Raw genomic sequence first — 26,940 nt, 5'->3', positions numbered from 1 at the left:
ACATCGGTGGGGAAAGATGTGAGTCGTTCCCAAGCAGGGGATGGCGCTGAGATGGGCTGTAAGATCAGCGTAAGAAACTGAGGGCTGAGATTAGAATTGAACAAAGTAAAAGCAGAACATCTTCTCCCTCCAAGGTCGCCTTCCTGAGCCCCGATATGGAGGAGAATGCAGGTAAACCACAACGAGACGCGTCCACAACCCGAGGACAGAGGTAGCCTGGTTCTAGTGTGCACAGACACATCTCGGTGTGGGGATCCTCCTCCAAGCCAGAGGTGTCACAGTGACACCAGTGTGGGAATACAGACATCAAATAAAGCAAGGACGGCAGAAATGCCCTGCACTGACCCCAATGCTCGGCTTGCAACGTGCCCAGCAGGGGGACTCACCCAAAAGCAGGACCCATGATTGTCACTTGATGCTGACCCCGTGTCCCCATTGCACTCTGCCCACCAAACACCCGCTCCTCCATCCCAAATCAGCACCTTTGGGATGGGCACGAGATGAGGACCCCCCAAGTGCCCCCATGCATTGCTCTGTCCCACCGCACACCCTTCCATCCCTCACCCTCACATCATTCCATGACTTTTAGTTAAGCCCACAAACAGGACCCATCCCACAGCACCCCCCTCCCATCATTACCTGTGTGCCATCCCTTCTTTGTGCCAACACAAAAACCCTGCACCACACACACCTCAAGGCCCCATTACAGCCCAATGCTGCAGCAAAAAGTGCCACCCAACATCTGCTGCCCAGCCCTGCTGTCCCTGCCCCTTCCCACCTCTCCAGGCTGCCTGCATGGGATGACCATCATTGGGAACACCTTCCTGGGAGGCTGCAGCCACGGGGGTTTGAGAGCAGATGGGATCCAATGCGGTTCTGCTGCTATTGCACTTTTCTTTCGCTCAAGCATCACCAGTTTTGCACAGAGGTGGAAGGGAAATGAGGAGGGGATGTCAGCAGGGCCCCCCCGGGCAGGGGCACAGCCACAGGGCTATCTATGTACACGGGCAGAGGGAGGCGAGAGTGGTCCAGCTTGCTTAATCCTGTTTGTTTTCCAGTGTGAAACAAGGTCCATCATTTGCTTAAAGTGGTTAATTGGTATCTTCTGTCTGGTGGTTTTTTTTTTGTCTTTTTGGTTATTTTTTTTGTAAAAAAAAAAAGAAAAAAAAGAGAGGGGGGGGGTGTGAGAGAGAGAAAAGGGTGGGGGAGGAGGGAGGGGGGAGGGATGGAAAACTGGGAGCGACCCCCACCCTGTTACCCTGGGCTGTAAACGAATCCTCGCAGACGAGTCTCTGAGCGCTCACTTGTCGGGCACTTTGCTGGCTCCCCCCTTGCGCTGGCTGGGAGCTTTGGGGCCGCGCTCATCCCCATCGGAGCTGCAGCGGGAGCCCTCCCAGTGCTCAGGGCTTTTCTTGTGATTAGTCTTTGCTGTCACGCTCTCTTTGCTCTTCAGGGATGTTTCCACAGGCCTCTCCTTGGGTTTTCTCCCCCTTTTCTTCCCGTTTGTGCTTTTTTTTTTCTCCTCCTTGTTGGATGAAAGCTGTTCCTTGGTTTTCTTTTTCCGGACGGTTTCTGATGAGGTTCGGAACCAGTTCTGTGTCCATGGGGTGACAACAGGGGTGATTAGGGACCGGCCTTGCACTGGCAACCCCGACCCACATCAGCCCAAGCTCACGTTCTTACTCCCCCATGCTCCACTGCTATCACCTCCCCAAGGGCACACAGCCTGGCATCAGCCTGTAGGCATTGGGGACACAGAGCCCCCCAGCTTGGGATGCCAAGCCTGTGCCATGTCACCACGTCACCACGACTGACGGGAGCTGCTGTGCTCTGCTCCTTGATGGAGAAGGAAAGAGCCAGCACGAGCTCATGGCAGGGACCTGAAGTGGCCCTGGGGTTTCCTTACCTCCGAGTGAGCCTTGATGATGTGGTACTTGACCCCACTCTCAGAGCTGAACTCCTTCTGGCACAGCAGGCAGCGGTATTTGCCCACCGAGTGCTCCCCCTGCAAGACAGAGCACATTGCTGCACCCCACACTGAGCCAACACACTCCCCCCCCTTCTGGGCTGACACTTCAACCCCTGAAGCAACAGAAAACAAACATTCATTTCTAAAGCACCAGAACTGCCACAACTGCACCTTCTGCTTCATGTGCAGCGTGTGCTGGCCGTGCACTGACACGGCGTGTGTCCACGTGGGCTCATTTCCTCACTGTCAGCAGATCCGTGATCTACTGGGACTGAGCCCTCAGCTAATTTATGTCCCACAGCCTCACCTAATTTTCCTTTTATGCTGGCGGGGAGATGCAGCCACTGCTGGATTTCTGTCATTAGGGCCCTTCTGGGGATGACTGATCTCCCGGCTCTGCCGCAGTTCACGACTCGGGGGAGATAATGTGTTCTCTATTGATGAGGGGTTTATGGATGGGCCTCTTTAGGCAATATATCCACTCCGTGGGAATTTCCCCATAGCTGGCTCTGTGCCGTAAATCTGCAGCTAGACAGGGTTCCCGTTTGGGAGGCAGGCAGGATGCGGGCAGCCCGGCCCCATAAATCCTCATGTAAAAACCATCTCGGCCCATCAATCCCCACTGAGGATGGGGCAGTGCCTGGGAGCCTCCTCCCCTCTCAGCGCCCAGCACTGTGCTGTGGGCTGTTCCACACTCACCTGACCTGTGTGATGCAGCTGTATGTTTACAGAGAATGTTCTTCCAACTGCTGGCTGCTTTCTGTGCACACACTGGAGCAGTGACAGCGATGGCAGCTGGAAAAAGGCTCCATTTTCTCCCAGAAACCATTTGCTGGTTCTGCATGCCAGCAAAGGAATCGCTGCAGCCTCCTGAGCTTGCACTTTTATCCTGGCTGAATACCGCTGCTTCTGCCGGATCTCTGCAGCCCGCTTTCTAAATGATCTCATTAGGGGCTGATGTTCCAGCTAGTGCTGGAGTTTGTGTTTTTAATAACGATGGGGTATTTATTGGAGCTGCCTCCTGGAAGCTACATTCAATGGAAGCTGCAGCTGGAAATGTTTCAGGGTATAAAGCTTTATGAGCTCTTACCCTGTTCCCTACGCTGAGTCTTTCTCCTGCAGTGGCTGCAGGCAACTAGAGCCCCATGCCAGGTGCTGGGCACAGTCACAGATGAGCTGGGGGTTGCAGGAGCAGTGCAGGGGCTGCTGTGCGTTGTAGTGGGGTTAGCACAGCAGAGAGCTCTCCTCCAAGGCTCAGGTTTTGGCTAAGTCCTCTCTGTGACTTCTGCCAGGCAGGACACAACACTACGGCTGTGGGTGTGATCCTGCCCAGGACGGTGCTGGGCTCTGGCTGCAGCAGGTCTACAGCTGAGCAGTGACATGTTGATGGCAGAGCATTACTTGGCCAGCCCACTCTGCAGAGCTCATGCCCTGCCTTCAGCCATGGCACTGCAGGCAGCTTCCACCCCTCCCAGCACTGGCTGGAAGCCACAGGGATGTGGTCACAGTCCTTTAACCCATGTCATTGTCCCTAGGAATGCTACTCTTAAATGAGCTGTGGGCATGGAAGGACAAAACCAACCCCACCACCGAGTCAAAGCTGTGAAATGAGGAACCTACCTTGTTGCAGTTGGCCAGGTGAGCTTTCAACCCCGAGACACTGGAGTAAATGGCTTCACAGCACTGCGGAAACAAACAGGGGAGGGTTTGCCATCATCCCTCATCTCTTTGCCTTCCTCCATCCTGCGTCCAGGAGCCTGCTGTGCCAGCAAGGCCACAGGTCCGGGCTGAGCAGCATGAGGTTAATGCTCTGCGAGGCGCCCAGGGCCCCGGTCACACGTTTCCTATTAGTGCTAATGGGAGTCATGTGGCCGCATCCTTCTACAACAGGCTGAAAAATGTCTCCCTTCAATGTCTCCATGGAAAACGTACATTTGGGAGCAGTCAGGAGGTCCTGCTGGGCTACAGGAGTCCTTGGAGCCACAGCAGACGCTTAATAGAGGAGAGAAATCACCCCGGCAGCAGCATGACCAGTTTCTGAGCAACGTCTTTTCAAAGTGCCTGTGTGTGACATTAATCAGGCATTGCGTCTCCCCCGGCCTTGCGGTAACAGCTCCGTTCAAATTTCCCATTACCAAGGCTTTGTTTCACATTATAAATCAATGGCCCAGCACGAGGGTGGAGTTCATCTCCCTGCGAGCTCAGGCCAAAGCTGTGCTTTACAGGGAGATGATGGAGCACACACACCATGTCCTGGAGGCCTTTGCCTATCCCAGCACTTCAAAAAACAAATAAAGAAGGAAAAAAAAAGAACATTAGAAAAAGACTTAAAACCAGCCCCAGCTTTGCTCTGGGAAAAGCAGGTTCTGTGCAGAAAAAGGCTTAGCACAGATTGTGCAGCCTTCAGCCAGTGCTGGTGCTGGGAGCTCCCCACAAGCAGCTCCAGAGCCCGAAGCTCTGTTAGAGCACTAACAAATGAGAACCTGGCACAGGTGGGTTTTTGCCCCCCAAACTCCCTTTGCTGCAAAGCAAAGCCAGACTGGCCCAGAGAAGAGAAAAGATGCTCACATTGTTGGGACAGTTGATGTGGCCTTTCTCCTTCACTTCATTCTTCCAGCTTTCCAGCAGCTTTGGATTCAGCTTTGGAAGTCCTGGTCGGGTGTAGTTGAGCTGCAAACAATGGGAGATGATTACTGGAGCTGCACACATCGGTCCCATCCTTGGTGGAGTCCTTGGGCAAAACCAAATGAGTTTTGCCCCCACCATGGAAGAAATGGGGCCCAAAATGCATTGGGAAGCTGCCCTACAGGATGTCACCCCTATCCTTCCACCAGTGAAGGGACAAGACAGCAGGAACAGCAGGACAAGAACCTTGGCCACTTCTGTGTGGTGACACAAGTCTCTCGTGCTCCTGGTCACTGGGCACATACCCCATCACTGCATGGGGCCGGGCCCTGTGCTATTGGTGCCCTGTGTCACAGCTGCCCTTCGGCCATGTTTCATAACCCACAGAACAAACAGCCCTGCACACTGGGCACAGGGGACGATGCCAAGTTTGAAGAGCCTCCATGGCTGCCTTCCACCCATTAATGAGCAGAGCCTATTAAACAATGAAAGGCTCTTGTGTCTCTGCCTCTCCTGGCAGGGCAGCTCTTCCCAAGTGCTTTTAATTACTACTTTATTAGTGACTTGGAGCTTTAGCACAGCGGGCTGGCTCTTCCCATCCTGTTTCTGCATGTTCAGCACACGCAGGAGCAGCCGTGGCACCTGGTGCCCAGTGCCCACCATGGCACATGGCCCTACCTGTGGGTATGAGCTCCGTGAGGTCTGCAGCACTGAGCTGCCCTCGGCCATGTGTGTGCCAACAGCAGCTCTGCAGGGATGCTAATCATGTCCTGAACTCCCAGCTTGTTTGGTGGCACAATGAGTGAGTGCAGGTACCTCAGTAGCTTTAGGGCCATGCAGCTCTACTGGCACGTTGATATATCCCTGCTCTCCAGAGAGGACACGTGCACAAACCGTGCATACAGAGAAGTACAGACCCAAGCTGTTTTATCCAAGCACGTCGAACTCTGCACTCCCATCTCTGACGACACAGGGAGGTGGCTGCCTGTATTTCTTTCCCAGCTGAGCCTTTTCCTGGATGTGCTGATAAGCAGCAGATTTGCCTTTGTCCAGCTGGGTCAGCCCTGAACGTGCTGCTCCAAAACTTCCTCCTCTTTGCCACTGAGCCTGCAGTACTGGTGATGGGGAGGGCTGGCTGTAGATGTTGTCACATCAACCCAGGAGGTCCCCTCTGCCCTCACCTCAGCACGCAGCCAGGGAAGGGAGAAGGGGCGAAGGGACTTGCGAAACAGCAGAAGGGACGTTACTAAGGATGGATGTGGAAATATGCCCCAAGGCCTGGTGTGCTGCGGTTCTGTCATGCTCTGCAGCCACGAGGATGCCAGCAGAGCTCTTTGAAGCACTGGGATGGTGCTCATCAACCACGGAGGAAGGCAATGCCACCTCCGGGGGAGAACACAGGGCTCCCTTTTTGTCATTGATGCTGAGAGCTGCGATGCCAGCCGGCCTCCTTAATTAAAAGCCAATCAATCCCATGAATGAGCAAACATTAATGGTAACCGCACACAGCCCCAGCAACAACCTCTCCCTCCGCGTGTCCCCAAGGAGGAGGTGGGGGGGATGCTCAGAGATGTGGATTCCGCTGCTCCGGATCCCACTGCAGAGAAGAATCCCTCCTCGCTCCACTCTGCTCCAACAGGCACTGCACAATAACATGCAAATCCCATGTCTTCCTGGGGCGCTGCGGTTCTGGGAATGTCAAAGCCATCTTTATGTCTCTATTAAGAAGGAGCCCCAGGCGTGGAATATTTTATTTTCTACCATTTATTTTCCTCAAACAGCCTGTAAGTGAAAATCTTCATGGCCAAATCATTAAACGACTACAACTGGTTTTGGCCACGGCCCATCTCCCCTGAACAGTTGAAGGATGCTGGGGTGGGAAGGCTTGTTCTCTTTGACTGACAGTTTTATTTAATTAACTTTCATATTTCCATCCTCTCTGCTCCCTAGACAGCTCTCCCCTTCCCCAAAATACATTGCAACAAATGAGAACCATGTGTTCTGCCTTGGCCACAGCCAACATCTTCCCCTTGAACAGACCTGCCTCGGTACGGGGTCCTCAGCCCCTCGGATCGCCCCGTGCTCCTGCCCCATAGAAACCACAGCTCATTCCATCCCGAAGGCAAAGCCAAAGCACGGCACGAGGTGCTGCAATGCACAGGGCAGCTCTGCCACCCAGCCGGGGCTCTCAAGAGAGAGCAAGGAGGAAGGACGGGTCCCCATGTGGTCCCTCACCCAAGCCTGCACTGGATCTGGCTCACTCCACCAGTGAGATGAGTTTGCAGGGCTCAGCCTGGCTCCAGGTCTTCTGTGGGGACTGCAGAGCCATTGTGTTGGGAGATAGACCTCAGCCAGATTTTTCTGGTCTAGAATGTATTCTGCTTCCACCATGGGGTTTTCTTAAAGACTCAAGCCTGCAGATGACTTTTGCCCTCCAGCTTTCAAACTGGCCTATACCAGCCCTTTGCTGAGAGCACCAACTCCGCCAGCACTCACAGCCCAGGCTGCCTGGCCACGTGTGAGAGCAGCCTGGCACCGCAATGCCATGTAGACCCCATGCCATGAGCAGACCCCAAAGGCTGGGGATGGGGTGGCTGTGTCTCCCCCCTGACATGTTCCCAACAGCTCTGGCACAGAGCTCAGCTGGCACCAGACCTTCCCTTCTCACTGCAACCAGAAATGAGGCACCCCACCTGGAGCTGTCACCAATTAATAACTCATTAACCCAACAGTCTAAAGCAGCTTGAGTAGAGCAGGCAGGCAGTTCTCTCCAGGAGCAAGCACAAAAGCAAACTGTTCCCTAAAGAGTCCAGAAAGGACCAGGCTATAGGGCCAGAGCTCGTTGTGGCAAAAATACATCCTTCCCCTAAAAACCAATGAGAGCACAAGCTGCTTCACATGGTTGCAGAGAAAGCATCAAACCATGACCTAGTGGGTTTCCACAGTGTTTTCTCCCATCTCACCTCTTCTCTAGGGGGTTGATACTCTGAAGTCAGCCTCCAAAAAGGGTCAGGGCATTCCCCTGAATACAGGGATTGCAGGGCCCAGCCCGGGTGGTACCCCAGAACCTCTCACTCCTCCTGCCCAAACCTAGCACTGGGACAGAGCTGAGCCTTACAGTGGGTAGGTGATGGCTCCAGCAAAGGCCAGAGGAGACTTGGAGGATCAGCAGCATCTTCATGGAGCTTCTGAAAGGGGATTTTTCCCAGAAAAGCAGCAGGGGTGTGTCCTTCCCCATCTGACATCCTCAGCAAGCGGCCGTTGTGAAATACCCCATCTGTTTCAGCTTATCCAGAGGCAAATAAAGATCAGCGCGAGAAAATAAGACTCCAGTGTATATTTAGAAGTGCTGGATTTGGTTAGTGCAGAATGAAGGCATTGCAGGGCCTGGGATCTGAGCAGCAATCGTTTATTCTGATGCCATTGCTTTGGTGCGAAGGAATCCACCCTCCTGGGAAAAGGCGAATGCATCTCACCATGGGCCACCAACGGGATCCGGAGCCACAATCCCTCCCCAGCCAGGACCAGCTGTGGCACAAGGGCTGCAGTGGGTCACTGGGAGCCTGGGGACAGAGCTCTGAAGCAAGCGGTGAATGGCCTGGGCACATCCAACCATCACTGGGTGCTGCCTGGAGCTGGGAAGCATCGATCCCTCTGATCTTGCATAGATGGTGTAGGTGCAGCTGCAATCTGCTGCTGGCCCCCAATATCTCACCTCTCCCTGGGTCCAGCAAGGGGCCAGTGGGTCAGCGGCATACATCCAACAGCTGGAAACAGCCCGTGGGAAGAAGGGGTGGTGGAGTGCTGGGAACCATCTGCCCTGGTCATGGTTAGCCTGCATTTGTCTTTCTGCAGCCCCAGTGGCTCTGGGTTGTCAGCTCCCTCGGAGGGACCGCCACAGCTTGTGCTCAGCAACCAGGCTGGAGCAATGCAGAGGGATGCAGGGATATAGGGGTGATGCCCTCTGCTCCCGCACAGCTCAGGGCTGGACTCACTGCAGAACAGTTCTGCCAGCATAGCTGAAGCTGACCCTGAGGAAGCAGCTATTCTGGGGCTGTATTTGGGATGCTGGGATGTTTTCCCATACACTTAACTGAAGCACCTTTTAAACACAAGCTGGTCCTGAGCGATGCAAGGTGCTACTCGCAGTGCTGGACCCAGCAGAGCTCCCACCATCTCCCACCTCCCCCAACACTGAGCCTCAAGAAAAGATGGCACAGACTGAGCAGCTGATATTTGAGAGTGTTGTCAAGGAAACGTGACAGCCGCTGCAAGACGTGCCCAGAGACAGACACTCACAGCTACACACGCATTTGCTCCCTGCACTGACCTCCAATTTGTCTATGCAACACAAGCCTGGCACAGCTGGAGACAGCAGCACGTGCAGGGCTCAGGGTCCCAGTCCTTCAGATCAAGAGCCTCATTTTCCACCTGGGATCTGGTCCAATTCCCCTTCTCTCTTGTCTTCAATCCCAGTCTGCTTCCACCATCCTCCCTGCGTGTTGTTTTCTTAGCACTGATGTGGGGCTCACGCTAAACAATCAGATTCTGAACATATGAAAGGTCTCAAAAAGCACAAAGGGAATGTCATGGCGCAGCTGTGCCAGAGGCTGAGACCCTTCCAGTGTCTTTGTACACTCACACGTAGGTCTGGTGTCCAGTACCCAAAGTCAAGAGAAAGGAGGAAAAGAGGAATGCACAGAGGGGGGAAAGACAGCACAACACCTCTCCTCCCTGAGGACTGCAGAGCATTTTAAAGGAAACAGCTCCTTTGGGCTTGGTTATTTTTATGCTATAAATGCATTACAGCTGAAGTCATCTGGAAACACATGGGGGAAATCAAAAGTGTTCAGTGAGCACTAGCTCTTAGCCTTCCAGTTTGGCTTCAAGATGGGTGGTGGCACCACGGCCTGATCCTTCTCCAGGCTGGGCACCTCATGGAGATGCCAAGACACATAAGAACGATGCCAGTTTGCATGCTTGTTTCCTGCCTGCCTGCTGCATGTCAGTGAGCTCAGTGCCTCTGCAGGACGATGTGCCAAGAGCACATGCTCCAGGACAGAACACAACAGGCTGCAGTAGTGAAAAGGCCAGCACTGCTAGGTGGGCTGCTCAGCAATACATTTAGCATCACCACTATTCACTGAATACACAGCATGAGAGACGTGTGAGGGCTCAGCCACCTGGGGCTGCGCTGCCCTTCCAGGATCTCTGTGTACAGCTGACCCAAAAGAAGGAGAAAGCAAATCCTCCTACCCGCTTAGTTTCGGGTACCAAGTCGTCCTTCATCCTCCGCTTGGTCCAGTCCCTGGCGAGCTCATCCTCTGCTATCTCCTGAAGGTGGAAGACGGCCACTTGGGCCGATGTGCGACGGATGCGGCCACTTGGGGTCCTTTCAAAATCCTCTACGGGAGGGGGCTCTGGCTTCACCTCTGGCTCCTCTGGCAGCTGCAAAAGAGACACTGCTATGAGTAGGGGAGAATAGGTGAGCTCCAGTCCTGGGATGTGGATGCTCAGGTTCATGCTATGTGTTTGCCAGCCTGCTGTGTGCTGGTGAGCACCCCAAGCTGGGGACCACAGGCACACACACAGCTATCTCCTCCCACTGCCACTCAGCCCAAGCACTTTCATCCCTCCATACTTTCAGCCATCTCATACGTATACAAACATCCCCATTTATTAGTTACAGGGTTATCAGAGTCAGACACACTGCAAGCAGGGATCAGCAGAACAGAAAAGGACGCTCCCCAGGGATGGATCCTGCCACCCCAGGGCTTGTGAGTAGCTGGCCCTGAGGACATGGTCTGATCTTTGTTTTGTAACCACGGATTGAGGGCTGGCCGGAGGACAGAGGAATTGCTGGCCTCTCCCCTCACTTAAAAACAGCTCCCTGCTTTCTTGGAGGGGCAGGGAGGGCTGTTGCTTGCTCCCAACCTACACTGCACGGTACAACAAACACAGGTCGTAATGTGAACGGAGAGAACAACATCAGTCTGACGTCTGCACCTGCCTTGCCTGGCCCGGCTCTGCCCGGCTCGCTCCTGCCCACAGGCTCTGCAGCTCTGCAGTCACCCCCAGGGAGGGATGGCCCCACTTCTCGGGTGGCGGAGGTGTCCGGGGAACTCACTGAGGCCGGGTGTTCTGACCGCACGTGGTAATCGTGGCCAGCCTTGGATTTGTACTTCTTCCCACAGTGTGGGCAGCTGAAGACAGGCTTGTCAGCCTCGGCGAGCTGCTTCCCACAGCGTTTCTGGTGGTACTGGTAGCCCATCAGGCTGGAGAAGTTGGCTGCGCAGCCCTGCAGAGGTGGGGCGAAGAGAGGGGTGAGGGAGGGCTGTGGCAAAGCGGTCACGGTGCCATCGATCTGGACATGGCTGGGACATGTTCTGCTCTGCAAAGCCCTCCGAGACATGAGGGATCACCGGCCCCAGTGACACAGAGAGGCAGAGGGAGCGGTCCCAGTGCCCTGTGCTGCCTGCCCTGCTCTGACACACAGACAGACAGACAGACGGCGGGCAGGGAGCAGCGAGTGGCAGGCAGGCATTGCCATGTATGTTACGCAGAGAGCAAACCAGCTGCAGAGACAAACCTCAGCCACACGCCCACGTTACCTGTTCGTGACTTGTCTGCAACCGCCTTGTCACCATTTTGGTGCTGTTCGGCTGATTTTTACACTGTGCCCAGGACACCAGCAGCCCTGTGCCCCTTGCTGGGTTCAGGAGGCAGAACTTGGCCTTCAATGCTCCTCAACCCACCCTGCTACCAGCCTCCTATTGGGGGCCAGAGGGATGGGGACAGGGACAGCTGAGCTAAGACAGAATTGTGTGCAAAGTCAAGAGCACACCAAGGGATGCCCAGAGGACCCGCGTCCTCTCTGTACTGATTCTCACTCCTTCCACCTCCTCGCAGAACAAGAAACAGGAATCGTTCTTATACCTCATTGGGGCATTTCAGTTTTCCCATCTGCTTTAGCACTTTCCTCAGCCTTTCCCGCTCTTCCTGTTCACCAAGGGCAGTGGTTTCCACAGGAACAGGCTGGAAACAAGGAAGTAACAGAAGCAACAGAGTCAACCATTTACTCATGTCCTCTGTGCCAGGAGTGGGTGGTACAGCCCTGCCTCACCACAGCTGTGAACCTCGCGTTAGGTCTCCCACTGCTTTGAGCCTTTGCTGTTCAACTCCAGATTTGCTCATGCATTTTCTGTGTTTGCACTGAAAGGGTTAATTGAGAAATGCACGAGCAGTTCCTGCACAGAGAACGCACCAGCCAGGCTAAAGAGCAGGAGATGAATGCACAGGTAAAAGACAAGTCACAACTGGTAAGCACGGGACATGTAGAAATACGGTTATGCCTTGCCCTGGTATCTCACAGGCAGACGCAACTGGCTCGTTAAGCACAGCACCAAAATAGCTGCCTGCCAGACTTTGTTCACAACCAATTTTGTTGCTGTTTCTCATGTGGATGGTGGAGAGCAAAACACTGGATTTTGAGACTTGTGCAAAGCAGAACCCATCAGTGCTGGGTGCGTAGGCACAGTTTTGAAGGCAGAGCTTTGCCACTCAAAATCCACCTCACCGTACTTTTGAACCTTCTCCCATCCTGGGATTTGAATTCATGTCTTACTTTTCCAGTTCTCTGCTCTATTCCCAGAGATCAGTGTGAACCCAACTAGATGCCTGGGAATGAATGGCTTTGCTTAGCAAGGGTAAGGCTAAGCAGCATGCAGGACACTGCAGAGATGGTGTTGTGAATCCCTCCTTTGTAAAGACAAAGGAAAGTGGACAGTCGATTGCTTCATCTTCTGTATCTGCATCTTTGGGGAGAGAGGAGAAATGAGGTGTGAGATGAGAGCTGCCCAGCTCTCTTACCTTGCTGACGTGTTCAGCCATGGTGTGGTAATTCAGCCCAGCTTTGGACTTGAACTGTTTTTTGCAGTGTTGACACTTCAAGGCATCCTGCAGCTGAAGGAATCAGAGGCAAGTCACCATGGAGGCCCCGACACCTTCATTTCTCCAAGGGCTGCTCATTACTGAGCCCCATGAGCAGCCATCGCTGCACCAATACCAGAGGTGGGACCCAGCAGACAACTCAGCACCCCGTCCCCCCAACCCAGTTCGAGCCTGCAGTTCAGCTTTCTCTTTATTGGCCTGGATCTCTCTGTAATTTGGATCCTGTTATCAAATCCATGTGCCCCAATTTTTGGAAAACATTCAATTTTGCATGTAGATTTAAACCCCACTGGCTGGAAGCATCTGGACCTGGTGTCTTGGTCTTCCTGTGAGAGAGGGTCAGGACAGAGAAGCAGCTTTGATCTACTGACATGCAAGAGGCGTCTTCTCCGCAGCCCTATTAATCACAACAGATGCTGGTGTATGATGAGCTTTCTGGGTGTCTGAACTGTTTAGAATTAAGACACTGCAGGACGCAGTCACACAGACACTTCTCACGTTACTCCTCTGTTTGACCCAGCTTGGTCTCCTGAATGATGCACATGCTGATGTAGAAGGGGAACTTGGAAAGTGAGTAAGAGGGTGATGACTTCTGCTGGGGCAAGTACAAGAATTTATTGACTCAAGAGAGGAATGCTCTGAGCTCTAAGAGACAGGATGTCTCAGCAGGGAGACTGCATTGGGATGGCTGTGGCTGTTCCCGCTCTTGCCTGGAGGATGCTCCACTTTCAGCATAGCACATTCACTCAAACCTGGCCTAGAAGCTGAAGGGGAATGCAGACCGAGCTGCAAATCCCTCCTCATCCTGGAGCTCTTGAAAATGAAACTTCACAGCAGCCAACTGGAAATGACTCACTTGCACTTCTGCTCTGATGGGTTAATCTTGTTCCAGATCACATCACCAATCCTAACAAGGTCAATGCTAAAAGAGCCTTAACTCACCAGATGCCAGTGCCAGTCATTGTAGGGTTTACTGCTCTGGTTAACACTGAAGAACACTGTATGTTCCTATCTTAATAAACTCTTTCACGTGGGATGCTGGCAGGATATACCTGCCCTCAACTCCTTCAGGTCCAAGCATGTTGCAACCTTTCCTATCCCTTATTCCCTTTACAAAATCTAAGGAAAGAAGGCAGATTGTAGCTAAGAAATACTTCAATTGAACATTACAACAGACAACAAATGGAGAGGGTGCCTGCACTCCAGGCTCATTTCTGATGGGAATAGCTCAAGACACAGCTATGCCACAGGCTCATTGCAGAGATGCTGCTGGGAGGTGGAACTGCAGCCATACAGGGGGACCGTCCTTGATGGACCACAGATTGCTCTGGCAGGGATGCTGTGAAGTACTTCAGCTCCTTAAGCAACAGTTACCTCAGGAGTGACTGTGCCTCATGGGAAAGAGGAGCAGCAAAGCCGTTCCTACAGCAGGAGCCTGTACATCCACTGGGGATGGTATGTCTGTTTGCACAGAGCACAGGTATGCCCTCTTGGGCAGGTCTGGCTCTGAAGGTCATTGTTATTCCACTTTGCTGTAAGCTTGGCAGGCTGGGCAAGCCCCAGTTCCTTGGTCGAACACCCACAGGCCTATTTATAGAGGGGAAGACAGGCCTGATGGCTCTCACAGATCTGCATTCAGCAGGCTGACTGGCCCTGCAGCCCACAAGGAGCCTGCCTGGCTACGGAGCTGCTTGGAAAGCACAGACAGAAGATAAAATGGCCAAGATCCCCACTCCACTGAAGCCAGGACTTCAGCAGAGGCAGGACGCTGCCCGACACCAATGTAATGCACGGTTTGGAAGGGATAATAGCCTCTCACTGCCATATAAATAGTGAAGCACAGGCTAGGGAAGCATTTACAGAAAACGAATGTGGAATCAAAGCTGAGCAAAGTATTTTCAAAGTGGGAGGCATTGATCCCATGTTGGCTTTCTGTAGCAATGGCTCAGCACCACACCAGGTAACGGATGATGACATAATCCTCTGCCCTGATGGATGGTGGTGTGGTAGAGAGACTATTTTTCACTGCACCATTACTGAACTGCATCTCGACAGTCTGCCCAAGCACACTCAGGCTTGGTATCTCACTGAGACATGCTCTCATTCAACCACAATTTCTCTGGCCTGATGGAAGGCATGGCACAGAGTGAAATCCTGCAGCCAGGGCTCTATAGGAGGCCAGATTAGAGACAACCCCAACAATCTCTCCAGCCTTAAAACCATTCATTCAGCTACTAGAAATACCCAGCTCTGCTGGAGATACGGCAATAAGGGGCCAAGACCACAAAGGGATTCTGAATTGATGAGAATCAGGAGTCTGTATCCCCCTGTGAGTTCGTATCAAAGTGAGGCAGCCAGCTCTCTGAAGACGACTAGCAGGTGCTCTATCAGCCAAAGCCCAGAACTGGTTTTAGAAATACTGATATGCGTTTCAAAGCAGCGCATGCACACAGCCAATCCCCTCCAGAATCCACATCTGTGTGACTGAGTATGGCAAGCTCTTACTTTCTGACAGACATCCATATGCTTTTTGAGCCCAACGACGGTTTTCCTGGTTATAACGCTGCAGGTTGGACAGGCAACTTCTCCCTTCTCGCTGATCTCCCGCTGCCACTGGTCCTCAGGATTTGCTGGTGAGAGAGGAGGGAATTGTGACACCCAGAGACGAGCAGAGAGCATCCCTTTCATAAGCCTTTCATATGCACAGGCCAAAATAAAGCTGGACACAAATCATGCAGGTGTAAACCACACTTGCCCCGCTGTGCCTGCAGCTGCAGCAAACAGGGCCAATGGGTCACCGATGTGGGGTTACCCGACCTGCTGGCATTTCATGGTGTTTCACATTTCCAACCCCTGCTGGTATTTTGCATATTGGGATATTACAGTGCCCCTCAGCTTCTGAACTTGCCGTGCTCAGAACAACTCCCTCTTGCCAAATAAAACAATTAGCGGAAGTGAAACAAAGGTGAGCGCCTCAGCTCCATTCAGATGTGTGCCTGGAAAGCTTCTCTGGCATTTCTCTTCCCAGCAGACACACAGGCAGTTAGGGGAGTGTTGTCTTCCAGGCATGTATTTATTTGAATGGCCAGGTCCAGCTTCAAAACATTTACAATAAAAGACACATGCGCCAAAACCTGCCCCCAGATCCAGAGCTCATGCTGTGTTCTCAGCAGAACTGTGCTGGGTTTCCTGCAAGGGAAGCCTGGTCTGAGTAAAATCCACTAAGTCTGTTTATTTGGATGCTTTTGCGTGGCTGTGAGATCACAGAGACCTTTATTTGAGTTCGAAACCAGTGCAAGGTACTGCAACTGTATTTATCTTGAACATCCTGAGTTCTTCCTACTGTCAGAGCCCCAAGGGAAAGTCAGCCTGTGCTAGGCTGTAGGCTGCACCCTGAAGGCTCCAGGAAGACACAGTCATAGTTATATGTTGGCATTGTTCATGGAGATGAAGTTACAAACATACCAGCATCTCAGGAGCTGCTCTGAACTGTGGTCACACTGAAGCCAGGTGGAACCAGGATTTGGCTGCTAACTCCCAGCACTTACAGCGAACCCATCTATCCTCACAGTGACCCCTTTCAGGATGTCAGCTGTGACATTACGGTCAGCCTGCTACACCTCAAAAGGGCAGGAACTGTCTGCTCCTATTTGTCGTCTTGTGCTGGGTTTAGCTCCTGCTTTTGCTCACAAACCTGCAAGAAAACTCATCTAGCACAGAGGCTGCCGGACCAGGAGGGATGCAGGGATCACAAGCTGTGCAGGTGGGCACAGCGCAGGCTCAGTGCAGAGCAGAGGACCAAGCTGCTAAGCAGCCAGGCTGCATGCAGAGATGCTGCTTCTACTCTGCCTCCACCAGCCTTACCTGCTGGTAGGTGCACAGCTGTTTCCTTCTTCACACCAGCTCCTGGAGATTTCTTTTTCAGCTCCTCCATGTTGGTGCTCCCCTCCAGCTTCTTGGCTCGATGGGCTTTCGCCTTGTCCTCTGCTTTGACAAGACCTGTAGAGAGAAGGGACTTTGTTCAACACTTGCTTTAATAGCATCGGATCAACTTACATGTAACAAGAAAAATACCTATACTTCTGACACAGGAACAGTGAGACAGGGGTAGGTCTGCCAAGGCTGTATGTGTAGGACCACAATTACGGCAGAAAATGTTATAATTAGCTTATACTGGACAAACTGGATTCACAGACACCAGATCCCACAGGACTTCTCAGCACTGGCTCTTTACACAGCTGTCATGATGGACACAGGTCTCTCCTAGTCCTGCTGGCTTCTGGGAAGGTAAGGAAGGACAAAAGGGGAGGAGAGGTGACCTGGCAACATGTGCACAGGAAAACGAAACCTAGTACAGTCCCCTTGGCTGATAGCAACCATCACTGACCAGAAAGACTTGAAAGCAGAGCTCTCCATACATGCAGAAACAGCACCCCATGACCCTAGTGGCATCCTTGCCCCCAGGGAGCAAACTTTGTTGTGTTACATATGAACCACAGGGACACTGGGAAATGCCTGCTCTATTTCAGTTTCCATGTGAGGCAGTAGACCATGGGGGAATAGGTTTATTCACAAGGAACCCACAGCAGACATTTCAGCCTGTGGCAGTGCCTCTGCGGGGAAGTTAAGGGAAACAACCCCAGACTTCCCAGGAGCCAGAGGACAGGAAATCATAGAGACCACATCCCAACTGCTCTTTGGTAAGTGTGTTTAATTCCTTCAAAGCCATTAGTGCTTCTCCCCCAGGACTTGTACTGGAAGGTGCTGCCTCCTCCAGTGCCTGGAAAAGCATGTTTTATTTCCTCGGTTGAATGAGTTTCATAGCCAGTACGAATCCAGTTGCTTTCAAGCTGGGGCTGGTCCAGATTTCCTCCCTCCGTATCCAGCTGGGTGTGCTGATGGAGCACGACCACAATCCCACTCACTCTTGCTTTGTAAGGCTGAAGCAGCCAAATTCTGAGTCTCCTCTCAGAAAGGATCCCAGTAACGCATCTCTTCCCCTTTGAATTCATTTTCTCTAACGTGGGCGATCAGCACTGGAGACAGTCTGAGGGATGAATGCGTCACCATTCTACTCAGCAGAAATCCTTCTCAGCTCCACTGGCAATACTGTGGCATCCCAAGCCAGAGATCGCCTGCCTCACAGCTCACTGGTGCCAGCAGCTCTTTACTCTGTGTTACAGACTTAACCAGGTCCTTCCCTCTTCTCCCTGACTTTCCAGGAAAGGCTCCCAAGCAGAGCAGACAGGGTTGGTATCAAGGACAAGAATGTTACTGCCTTTCGTTTCCTTTCCTTTCCAACTCTCTTATGGTCAAAGGCACCAGTTCCTCTACCGTGACATCTCAGTGCATGGTGTCTCCCGCATTACTTCCACCAGGAAGGGCTCTTGGAGAAATGGCTTGAAATGTCCCTTTAGCTTCTCCCTGAGATGCCCCAGAGAGAAGCTCCAAACCGCCGCTGATCCATCCGTATTACCTTTTAGTCCAAATGTTCCCGAGATAGACGGCTGCTCCCCCGTAAACTTCTTAGGAGTTTTCTGTTTCCTTCCTGACTCAAAAGAGAGAAACAGAGAGAGAGATTTGGTCAAATACCCGTACTGCCAGGTGGATTTCAGCTGTCCCAGGGCCAGGGCTGTGCACACAATCCATATCAGGAGGAAAGGGATCACCCCAAGGAGGCCTTTACCACTATGAAATAAAGGAGATGCTAAATACAGCAGGCAGGTCAGTGAACACTAACAGAATTCTGCTTCTTACACCAGAAAACCAGAAGTCATAATATCTAAGGCCAATTCAATGACCGAAGCCATGGTTCTGTCCAGTGCCAAGAACCTCACAAGCTAAGGTATCTGATGCTGGTTTGCTTGGGAGCTGCAAGCAGTGCAGACCCATGCTACGACAGGGGTAACCATGACCTGGCCCAGTGCAGCCCTGCCTGCCAGCCACACAGTGCTAGTAGAACCTCCTGACACCCAGCAGGTAAGGAAGATGTGTTTATCACTCAGCCTGGTTCAACACCACACTCAGGACAGAGGAGCCGACTGGGCAACTCACTATGATGCAGGTAATTCAATCCCCCTCCCCTGGGCTCCTGAACCAGCATAGCCCCAGGCTCTAATCTTACTGTGCTTCATCCTCTCGGGGTCTTCCTCCTGAAGTGAGGCCTGGCTGCCCCCCTGCTGCCCGCCATCCTTGCCACTTGAGGACTTTGCCGTGGGGGTGGCAGCTGCAATTGCCTCAGCTGCGGCGATCTGAAACTCCTTGGTCTCCCGGCTCTCCGCCGGGCATTCGCCATTCTCAGCATGATCCTGGGACACGGCTTTTTCCGTCTTTGCCTGTTTGGGATGGATGGTGGGGCAAGCTGAACTCTCAGCAGCTCTAGGGTAAAGCACAGAGGGCTTGTTTAAAGAGGGGTTGAAAGACAAATGTCCTGACACTTCTCCCTGCTCCCAATCCCAGACCATGGGAATGGCAGCTTCCAGTCATCCCTATGCCACTACCACACAGCCCAACCACAGCCCGGTACCTTTTCTTGCCACTGCTCTTCCCAATGGCTTTCTGCACTTTGTTTTCTGTTTTGCTGGCTGGCACTGGTCGGTCCAAGTGATTCCAGAGACGATGTTTTTCCAGCTGGGTTTTGGAACTGAAGGCAGCTTCGCAGTACGAGCACGAGTACGTCAGCTTCTCTGAGATTGCACCCTGTGTGGAGAGGGAGAGAAAGGCAGGATCATGTGGATGTCAGACCTCAGCAGGGCCAGGACCTTTCTGATGCGGTTATGGACATGTAACTTCCCCTCATGACAGTTCCCAATGGTCCACGTTCCCTCCGAAATCACAAGGGACCCACTTGTATGCACCTTCCAGCCTATCCCTGGCCCATCTGTCTCCTCCCCATATTCATCCCATGTTTCTCACAGGGTATAAGGCCTGAGAGCAGCTATAACCTGTAGATTGCAATGTAAAAGGCCACAGGGAAGGATACATGGCCCTCCAGTCTCCTTACCCCTTGGCAGCGCTGATAGTGGTACTTCAAGCCATAAATGCTGGGGAACTCCAGCCAGCAGCCTGAATTGGGGCATTTCACCCTGGAGTGGGCTTTGAATTCATCCTTCCACTGGTTCATCAGTGGGAGCTGGGAATAGGAGAGATGAGAGACGCAGCTGAGCGATGAGCACCTTGTGCTTGCGTGTGCACTGCTATGGTCTGAGAGAGCCAGGGGCACCCATGGGACTTCTGATCGTCCCTGTCCACTCCCAGTCCCCTCCCAATGGTTTCAGTGCTCCCTCTCACCTGTGAAAGACAAGAGGATAGAGCCATGCATTGCAGGCTCTGCATGCTCTCAGTTCCCCTGGAGAATTTACCTTGCAGTGCCTCCTGAGGCACACAGCACGCTCCTGGCCAGGCTGGGGAATAAATCAGGCCAGAAATTGCCTGGGTGATTTAACTACCCCACACTTCATTTGGGCGGTAAATCACACTGTGCCCATTCCCTCACAACTAACTGCTCTGTGTGTTGTCCACGTCGGTGTGCTGGAATTAAATTGCAAGATTCTAGGGGGAATAAATCAACCAGCGCTCCCTGATCGTTAGCCAAACCTGAGGTGGATGCAAGAGAAATGAGCTCATCTAGGAACAGCCCTGGGAAGGGGAGTTTGGAGGCCTACTGTTCCCCACCAGGGTTTTGTAGGGTGCTTAGTGATGCTGTGCACTCACACAGAGGGGATACAGGGCCCATTAAAATGCTGCTCTGAAGACTAAACCACCTGAAAGGAAGGTTTAACAGAGCAGGGCTGGCTGTAGTGGGTGGCACAGGGAGCAAAGCAGAAGCAGGGACCGCATCCGGGCTCTTACAGGGATGTCTTTCAGTGCCTGGTTCTCAGCCTTGGGTCGTCCTTTCTTCTTGCCCTCTGTTTTGTCACTGGTTGCATTTCCTGCAAACAGATGTAGCACATGTCACCTTCTGCCCAGCCTGTTCCATGGTGTCCAACCAGCCCTGGGCTGCCCTGTCCAAGGTGCAGACCCCCCTCTGCAATTCCAGCTTCTCTGCAACTCAGTGCAAAGTCCATGCACCTGTAGACACGTGTGCAGGAGGTGACTGCGCATGGCCCAGCTTCTCCTGTGGTTTGCGGACTGCTCTCCTTTCATTTGCAGAAGCAAAGCATTGAGCATTTTAAGCAGAGCTAAAAGCAATACTCCCACTTGAGTCAGATGGAAATCCTCCCATAACTATGCTACTCAGCAAAAGAAATTTGTGCACTGAGCCAGCTGTTGAGCACAGAAATCCCCTGTCCACTTTGCATGGTTGGTGGGGCTGAGCTGCCTTGAGACTGCAGGAAGACATCAACTTCCACAGGGAGCAGCAGGAATGGGGATGGCAGGGGGTAGAAGAAAAGTAAGGCAGTGCCTGGAGGGGCTCAGACCAGGAGAGGTGACAGGGACACCTCTGTGAGGGGCCCTGGCTGTGAGTGCTCACAGCAGATTCTCACTGTCCCATCCAGAAACCTGCTCTGTTCAGCCAGATGCTGCAATGTTGTCATCACTTCCAAACAGCCCTGGAGACCACGAGCTTCCCAACATAGTGGTGTGGGGCACACCAAGCACAAACCCATTCAACTGTGCCAAGTCCCAGACTGAACACTGAGAGGCTCACAAGGACAGCAAAGCCTTGATTTCACCTCACTCACAACCAGAAGGGACTGAGCCAAGTGGAACAAAAACCATGATAACTTTCATCAGGGTTTGTACGCAAAGTTTGAGGAAGTTTCTCAAATCAACCCATTGTAACACACTAACTTTAATCCTCCCTAGCTGGAGCAGAGCTCCGCAGTCACCATGTGGGTGTGGAGAGCCTTGGTGAGGTGCTTCTGGGCAGGGGATCTATTCACTAGGACAATTCCTGGCTCACCAGATACATGCTCAGGTTTATCTCTACCATCAGGGTGCTGGCAGCCAGCTCACACCCCCCTGGCTCAGAAGAACTCCAGCACAAGCAGCTTTCCCCAGAGGACAGGGCCGAGCTGATGGTGCCGCATGACTGCCTTGGCACCATGGGTGCTCTGTGCCACTCAGCCCCTCTGTTGTGCTCTGCTTTTAGAGTCTAACAATTGCTAAGAGAAACATTCCAAACCAGGGCAATTTCTGCAAATAGGGGTCAAGCAGTTGAGCTGAAGTGATGGAAATAGCAGGAAACAGAAATGGCAATTTTCTGACATAGATTTCAGCACGACTCGTAGCTTGGCTGCAATTGTACAAAAGCCAACACATGGATAAAGGAAGGGCCCGGGAGCTCAGGCCATGTTGTTACCCTGCTCATCATTGGGGCACGTACAAATCTGCCTGCACAAGCACTTGTTGGCACAGTTCAAAAGGAGGAAGCAAAAGTAACAACCAAGAGGAATGAAAACTGCCTGGTGAAAAGCAAAGCGATCAAAGCACCGCCAGCTCCTCCTCTGGGGGCAAGCAGCACGCGTACAGAGTCAGCACGGCTGTAAGAGATCCACCTGAATGGAGAGCTTGCTGCAAGGCTTCTTAAGTTGTCATGCTTTAAGCGATGCTGAGTCTCATGCATGACATTCAGACTGAGGTCTGGGAGGGCTTAATGAGTGGGACTGGGAATGAAAGCCATTTGCTTTGACAACAGAACCAAGCCAAAAAGGCAGCCCAGAAAAGGAAACCCCAAATGGCTAACGGAGGGTAGCTGAGACTGAAAACCTCAACTAACTCAACATATAAAACACCCTTCCCTGGTGAAAGTCATATATGAAGAAGAGGCTGGAAAGTGCATTAGCAATGGCCCCAGCTCCTGAGCAACCAGAGCTCAGCTCTGAGCCTGGTGCTGGTGACACTCTGAAGCCAATCCTGGATTTCTCAGCGAGTGAGAGAGATTAAACAGAAAGCCATCCAGGTACCTAAAGAAACCCTGCCAAAACCATGGGCTCTCTCCATGTTCATGCTTTCTGATCCAGAAGCCAGAGGTAAAATAGCAAGCAAGACAATTTCCTCATTTATTTTCCAGCCCTCTGAAGCTGGGCCAGCTGGTTGGCTTCATTTTGTTACCCATAAAGGCATCATTTGGAGATGCTGCATCCCTCGGGAATCCCACTAACTCAGAAGGTCTCATCTGCAAGAGCTGGCTGTTCACATACAGCACAGCAGCGACCTCTAAGGAACATAAAAACTCCTAAAAAGCCATTCTCCTGGTCCTGCAAGGCAGCCTCACTGCTCCAGAGATGCAGTCTTGCAGGTTCACCCCCCAAGCTGCAGGCTTTGGAGCAGCATTGCTTGGCTTATTCCTAAGCTCTCGTAGAGTGGCTATGAGGGCATCTGCTCACCACACCTGCCTTATACCTCTTGCATTTTCAGCCTTGCTCTTACATGCATGCTCGGACCACACACTCAGTCTTTTCCTATGTGTTTAAGTAGGGAAGGACCTCATCCTCCAGGTGAAATGGAGCTACTGCACATCATGGGACTGCATGAGCTGGGATTTGCTGTAAAACCACATAACCTCACAACACAGCAGTTACCTGCTATTCTATTCCTCTCCTTTTCTTTTCTCTGTTTTCTCTCCTGTTTCAAAATAATCCCAATTCAGAAGATCCCAGAGCAGCCAGAAGAGCACACCCAATTCAGCAAGTCTGCTCTACTTCTAAGGTGTAGATAAGATGCCACCAGCCCTGAGTGCATGTACTCTCCATGGTCGGAGCTGCATGTGAGCCCCACAGAGGGGCTGGGAGCCTCTCTGCTCAGCAGAAGCAGACAGGAGAAAAATTCCTTAGGTCTGGAGATGCCTGAATAGAAATCCACCATTGATCAGAGCGACAGCATATGGGTCCCCGAGGAGCTCCATCCAGGAGATACGACATGGGAGGCAGCAGATGGCTGAACTCACTTCAGCCTTTCCACCCTTTCACATAACATTTAGCTACCACCGTGATAAACAGACTTAGAGACACCCATCTCATTAAGACAGATGCAGGGAGAGATCGTCCCCTCCGCCCCGTCCATGTTCAGAGACAGAAAAGCAGTTCCTTACCCAGCCTGGGGAGCTCTGTTGGTGGGTTCAGCCTCGCCTCTGCCCTGCTTTCTTTGCTAGGTTTGGTGGAACCTGAAGTCTTCCTTCCACCTTTACAGGCATAGGAATCCGCCATCTCTGAAACAAGCAGGGGGATGCATTAGAAGTCACATGGAGCTGGGAAGAACGCATGCTAAAAGCAAGGAGAGCTGCTGGGATGGAGGGAAATTAGAAATCTGATGGCTGAAGCATTCCCACAAAGGGGAAAAACAGGATGGGGTTCTGAGTATCTGTCCTCTGGCTGAGCAATGCCAATAGACATGGTTGAAAAGCTGCTTTCATGATGGGCCGGTTTCCTCTCCACGTATAACAGCAAAGACTCTATTAAAAATTATGGGCTGGCTTCGTCCAGAGAAGTAATGAGTAAATGGCTTTTCCTCTTCGTTTATTTCCACGCTTTCATTTAAGACACCAAAAGGGGAAAAAAAAAATAGTGAGTTTTAATGAACAGATGTAGTGATAAATTTCCAATTTTCCTTATTAATGGGAAACTGTTACAAACCGAGAATTGCTAATGTTATCTAAATTTTCTGTATTAATAATTCAATTTGGCTTCTCTATAAATAATGAACATCAGGAATTATCACGGAAGGCCCGGTCGTGCTCCCCATAGAAGCAGCCAGCGGGAGACCCCTCTGCTTCAGGAGGATTAAGGCCATGGAGTAGCTGCTTCTGCCCAAGTTCATTTCAAGTATCCTCAGACACCAAATCCAAACCTTACACTTGAATGAGGGGAGATAACACAGCTGGCTGGATTGAGCCGCCTGGATGCACTGCTGTAGGTTGTACAGCCTGGTACAATGCAGCGGGACTAGGGAAGCACCTTGCAGGAGGGGCTCAGCCTGCCTGGTTTTGCAACAGACAAAATTCACTGCTTGGCTCAGCAAGGAACCAAACCTGCCCTGGGGACATCAGGGCTTTGGGAGTGAGTTCTACTGACCCCCATCCAGCCTGCAGACCATGGACAGTGCCAGGGATGCGATGCTGATGCTCAGCCAGCCACAAGCAGCAGCATGACTGCAAGAAGTGCCACCTGCTGCCTCCTTTTCACCTCTGCTTAACACTTCCCTCCCACGTGCACACGTTTTTTAAAACACAGATGTGACTTGTCAGCCTCTGATGCCTCCCACATAACCCTGCCTGCATCGTTCAGCTCAATCCAAGCCGAAGAGGCTCCCCCTAAGCATCCCCAATCACCCTGCCCAGGTGTCCAGTGGGATCGTGGTGCTTGCGGAGCAGCTCTCCTGTACCCAAAGCATAGGACAGGGGATTGCAGACCCGCAGCACAGCACTGCTATCACAGCGTGGGACACTGTGCTGTCCTTTGAGGTGTCCTTCCAGAGGTGACAACAGAGACTTCCTGAGCAGGAAAGCATAACTGTGCATGGCATGCAGACCAGATGCTCCCAGACGAGCTGGCAAACACCTCCAGCAAGTGTTCAGCCAGTGACAAATATTGGGTTGTTTGTGCAGACACAAAGGTTAATCAGATCAAATGAGAAATCCCACTCTTGGCAACAGGTTCTCTGGCATTCGGTGCCGAACACAGGAATCATTTATTCCACTCATTAGAAGTCCTGCAGCAGAAGATCTGGGTATGAGCTGCAGCACCAAGTGGGGTCCCTGCAGTCTTTCTCCTGTTCCGGACCTGCAGCCCCACTATCACAGCTGATCACTTCTTGTTCCCCAGAACACATCTGTCCCATCACAAAGGTCCTTTATGGCCAGTGTTGGAGGCTTGAAATTTCTTTCCTTTCCCCATCAAACACTGCTTTGATTTTCTTTCCCCTCTAATTCTTAGCTTAAATGGAAAATAAAAGCCAATAAACCTCCTAGCGAGAGGCCACTCCACGACCATCGATACAACCCCGGGGATCCCAGAGGAATCGCCCCAGAGCCAGAGAGCAGAAATCAGCCCATTGTCTTCAGTCCTATCCAAACTTCTCACTTGATTTGAGTCATACCCGCTGACTCCAGCCAACAGCCGTGTGCCTTTCCATGCTTCCATTGCCTTTCGGTGCCATTTTGCAGCCAGTGATGAGAGAAACAGATATTGGCAGGTCCCGGCTGTGAGCGCTGCTGGGATGCACTGAGGCTGCTGCAGTATCTTTGCAGGTCAAGCTTCACTTTATCACAACTCCTCCCAGCGTTGGGCACAGCACCTTTGAAATGAATGGGATTGCTGTGGAGCCCCCAGCCCCACACACTGGGACTCACTGCTCTGAGTGCAGCTGGTGTCTGCAGTTGTAGGGTGGTCCTTCAGCATCTCCACCATCATCCAAATCCAGCAACACCCGCTTGCTGAACCTTCCCCTTAACACTCCTATGAGGCTCTGCTGCAGAAGTAGCACCCAGCCACTCCACTGCTCTTCATCCAAGTGCCTATTTCTGGGTGTGGGTGAAGCTTCTGATGGTTTGAAAGTTTCTGTTTGAAACACATTAGCAAGTCCCTCCCCTTCGGCCATCCTCAGGCACAAAAGCAAATGGGAAAAGCATGTACACACACACAAACACACACACACACACATGAAATCCCAGCAGACAGCAGCAGCTCCGGGTGTCACCACCACCGTGACCTGCAGGGCTGTGTCACATCACTGATACCAGCAGTGTGAGCAGAGCTGGATGTCCATCCTGCTGTTGCTTCTTTGGGCCTGCCTGGGTCATGCCATCGCCCATCACCTCCATGTCCTGTGACATACTTGGTTCCCCTCATTCTCCTGCCTGGTTCAACAGCTCCTCCTGTCACCTCCCTGTCCAGGATCTCATCACCTGGCATCCAGTTCCATCACACCGCTGTCAGCTCGCCGTTCTCTGCTCCTCCTGTCACCTCGGTGGCTCGAGCAGTTCCACCCTTAGTGTCCGTATCCCCCTGTTCACCTCCTGTGCTGTCACCTCGCACCCACACACAGGGCCGGGTCACCCCGCAGCCCATCGACCCGCAGCCCGTCCCCTCCCCCGTCACCCCCCTCCCCTCCCGGCCCCGTCACCCCGTGTCGGGCCCCACCGCCCCGCCGGGCCGTTCCGTGCGGTGCCGAGGCCCCGTCCCACCAGCAGCAGCCCCGAGCTCCCGGGAGGGGAAACGAGAGGCAAAATGGCGACGCGTGCTGCGGCCGGAGGAACGGGATCGGGATCGGGGTGTCCCCGCATCGGGGCCGGGCCGGGCCGGGCCCTCAGCTCGGTTCTTACCTCGGCGGCCGCGGTGCGGGGCGCTGGGACCGGGCGCCCCACCGAGCGGCGAAGCAGCGGCGCCGCCCGCGGCTGTGGGGCCGCCGAACGGGGCTCCCCGGCGAGCCGAGCCGCCACCCGCGCTCCGCTGCCG

At 52.7% G+C, this 26,940-nt stretch overlaps 1 protein-coding gene across 8 annotated transcripts; it reads right to left on the bottom strand.

The window, feature by feature from the left end:
• Positions 1 to 1,250: 1,250 nt before the first annotated feature.
• Positions 1,251 to 26,940, bottom strand: ZNF512B (zinc finger protein 512B). 8 transcript variants are annotated; one of them, XM_015882005.2, is made up of 17 exons: positions 26,808 to 26,940; positions 23,580 to 23,696; positions 20,396 to 20,475; positions 19,548 to 19,676; positions 19,071 to 19,243; positions 18,669 to 18,922; positions 18,021 to 18,092; positions 16,409 to 16,543; positions 15,050 to 15,174; positions 12,464 to 12,556; positions 11,531 to 11,629; positions 10,605 to 10,892; positions 9,851 to 10,042; positions 4,538 to 4,639; positions 3,590 to 3,652; positions 1,907 to 2,005; positions 1,251 to 1,594 (listed from the first exon to the last, which is right to left on the bottom strand). In XM_015882005.2, exons 2-17 carry the CDS (start codon positions 23,692 to 23,694, stop codon positions 1,301 to 1,303), a joined length of 2,313 nt encoding a protein of 770 aa, XP_015737491.1. In that variant the 5' UTR covers positions 23,695 to 23,696; positions 26,808 to 26,940; the 3' UTR covers positions 1,251 to 1,300. The 8 variants fall into 8 exon arrangements, with proteins under 8 accessions (XP_015737491.1, XP_015737495.1, XP_015737493.1 ...); XM_015882009.2 differs by lacking the exon at positions 11,531 to 11,629; XM_015882007.2 differs by lacking the exon at positions 12,464 to 12,556.

The sequence above is a fragment of the Coturnix japonica genome, chromosome 20 (assembly GCF_001577835.2).
Source record: "Coturnix japonica isolate 7356 chromosome 20, Coturnix japonica 2.1, whole genome shotgun sequence".
NCBI lineage: Eukaryota > Metazoa > Chordata > Aves > Galliformes > Phasianidae > Coturnix > Coturnix japonica.
This window is presented reverse-complemented; position numbering and strand designations above follow the sequence as displayed.

Excerpts from the sequence above, each read along its gene's own strand:
- ZNF512B (XM_015882005.2), bottom strand. The coding sequence starts at position 23,694 with ATGGCGGATTCCTATGCCTGTAAAGGTGGAAGGAAGACTTCAGGTTCC. Across the intron at positions 20,476-23,579 it reads AACAGAGCTCCCCAGGCTGG|GAAATGCAACCAGTGACAAA; the intron begins GTAAGGAACTGC and ends ATCTGTTTGCAG. Across the intron at positions 15,175-16,408 it reads AGCTGTGCACCTACCAGCAG|CAAATCCTGAGGACCAGTGG; the intron begins GTAAGGCTGGTG and ends CTCTCTCACCAG.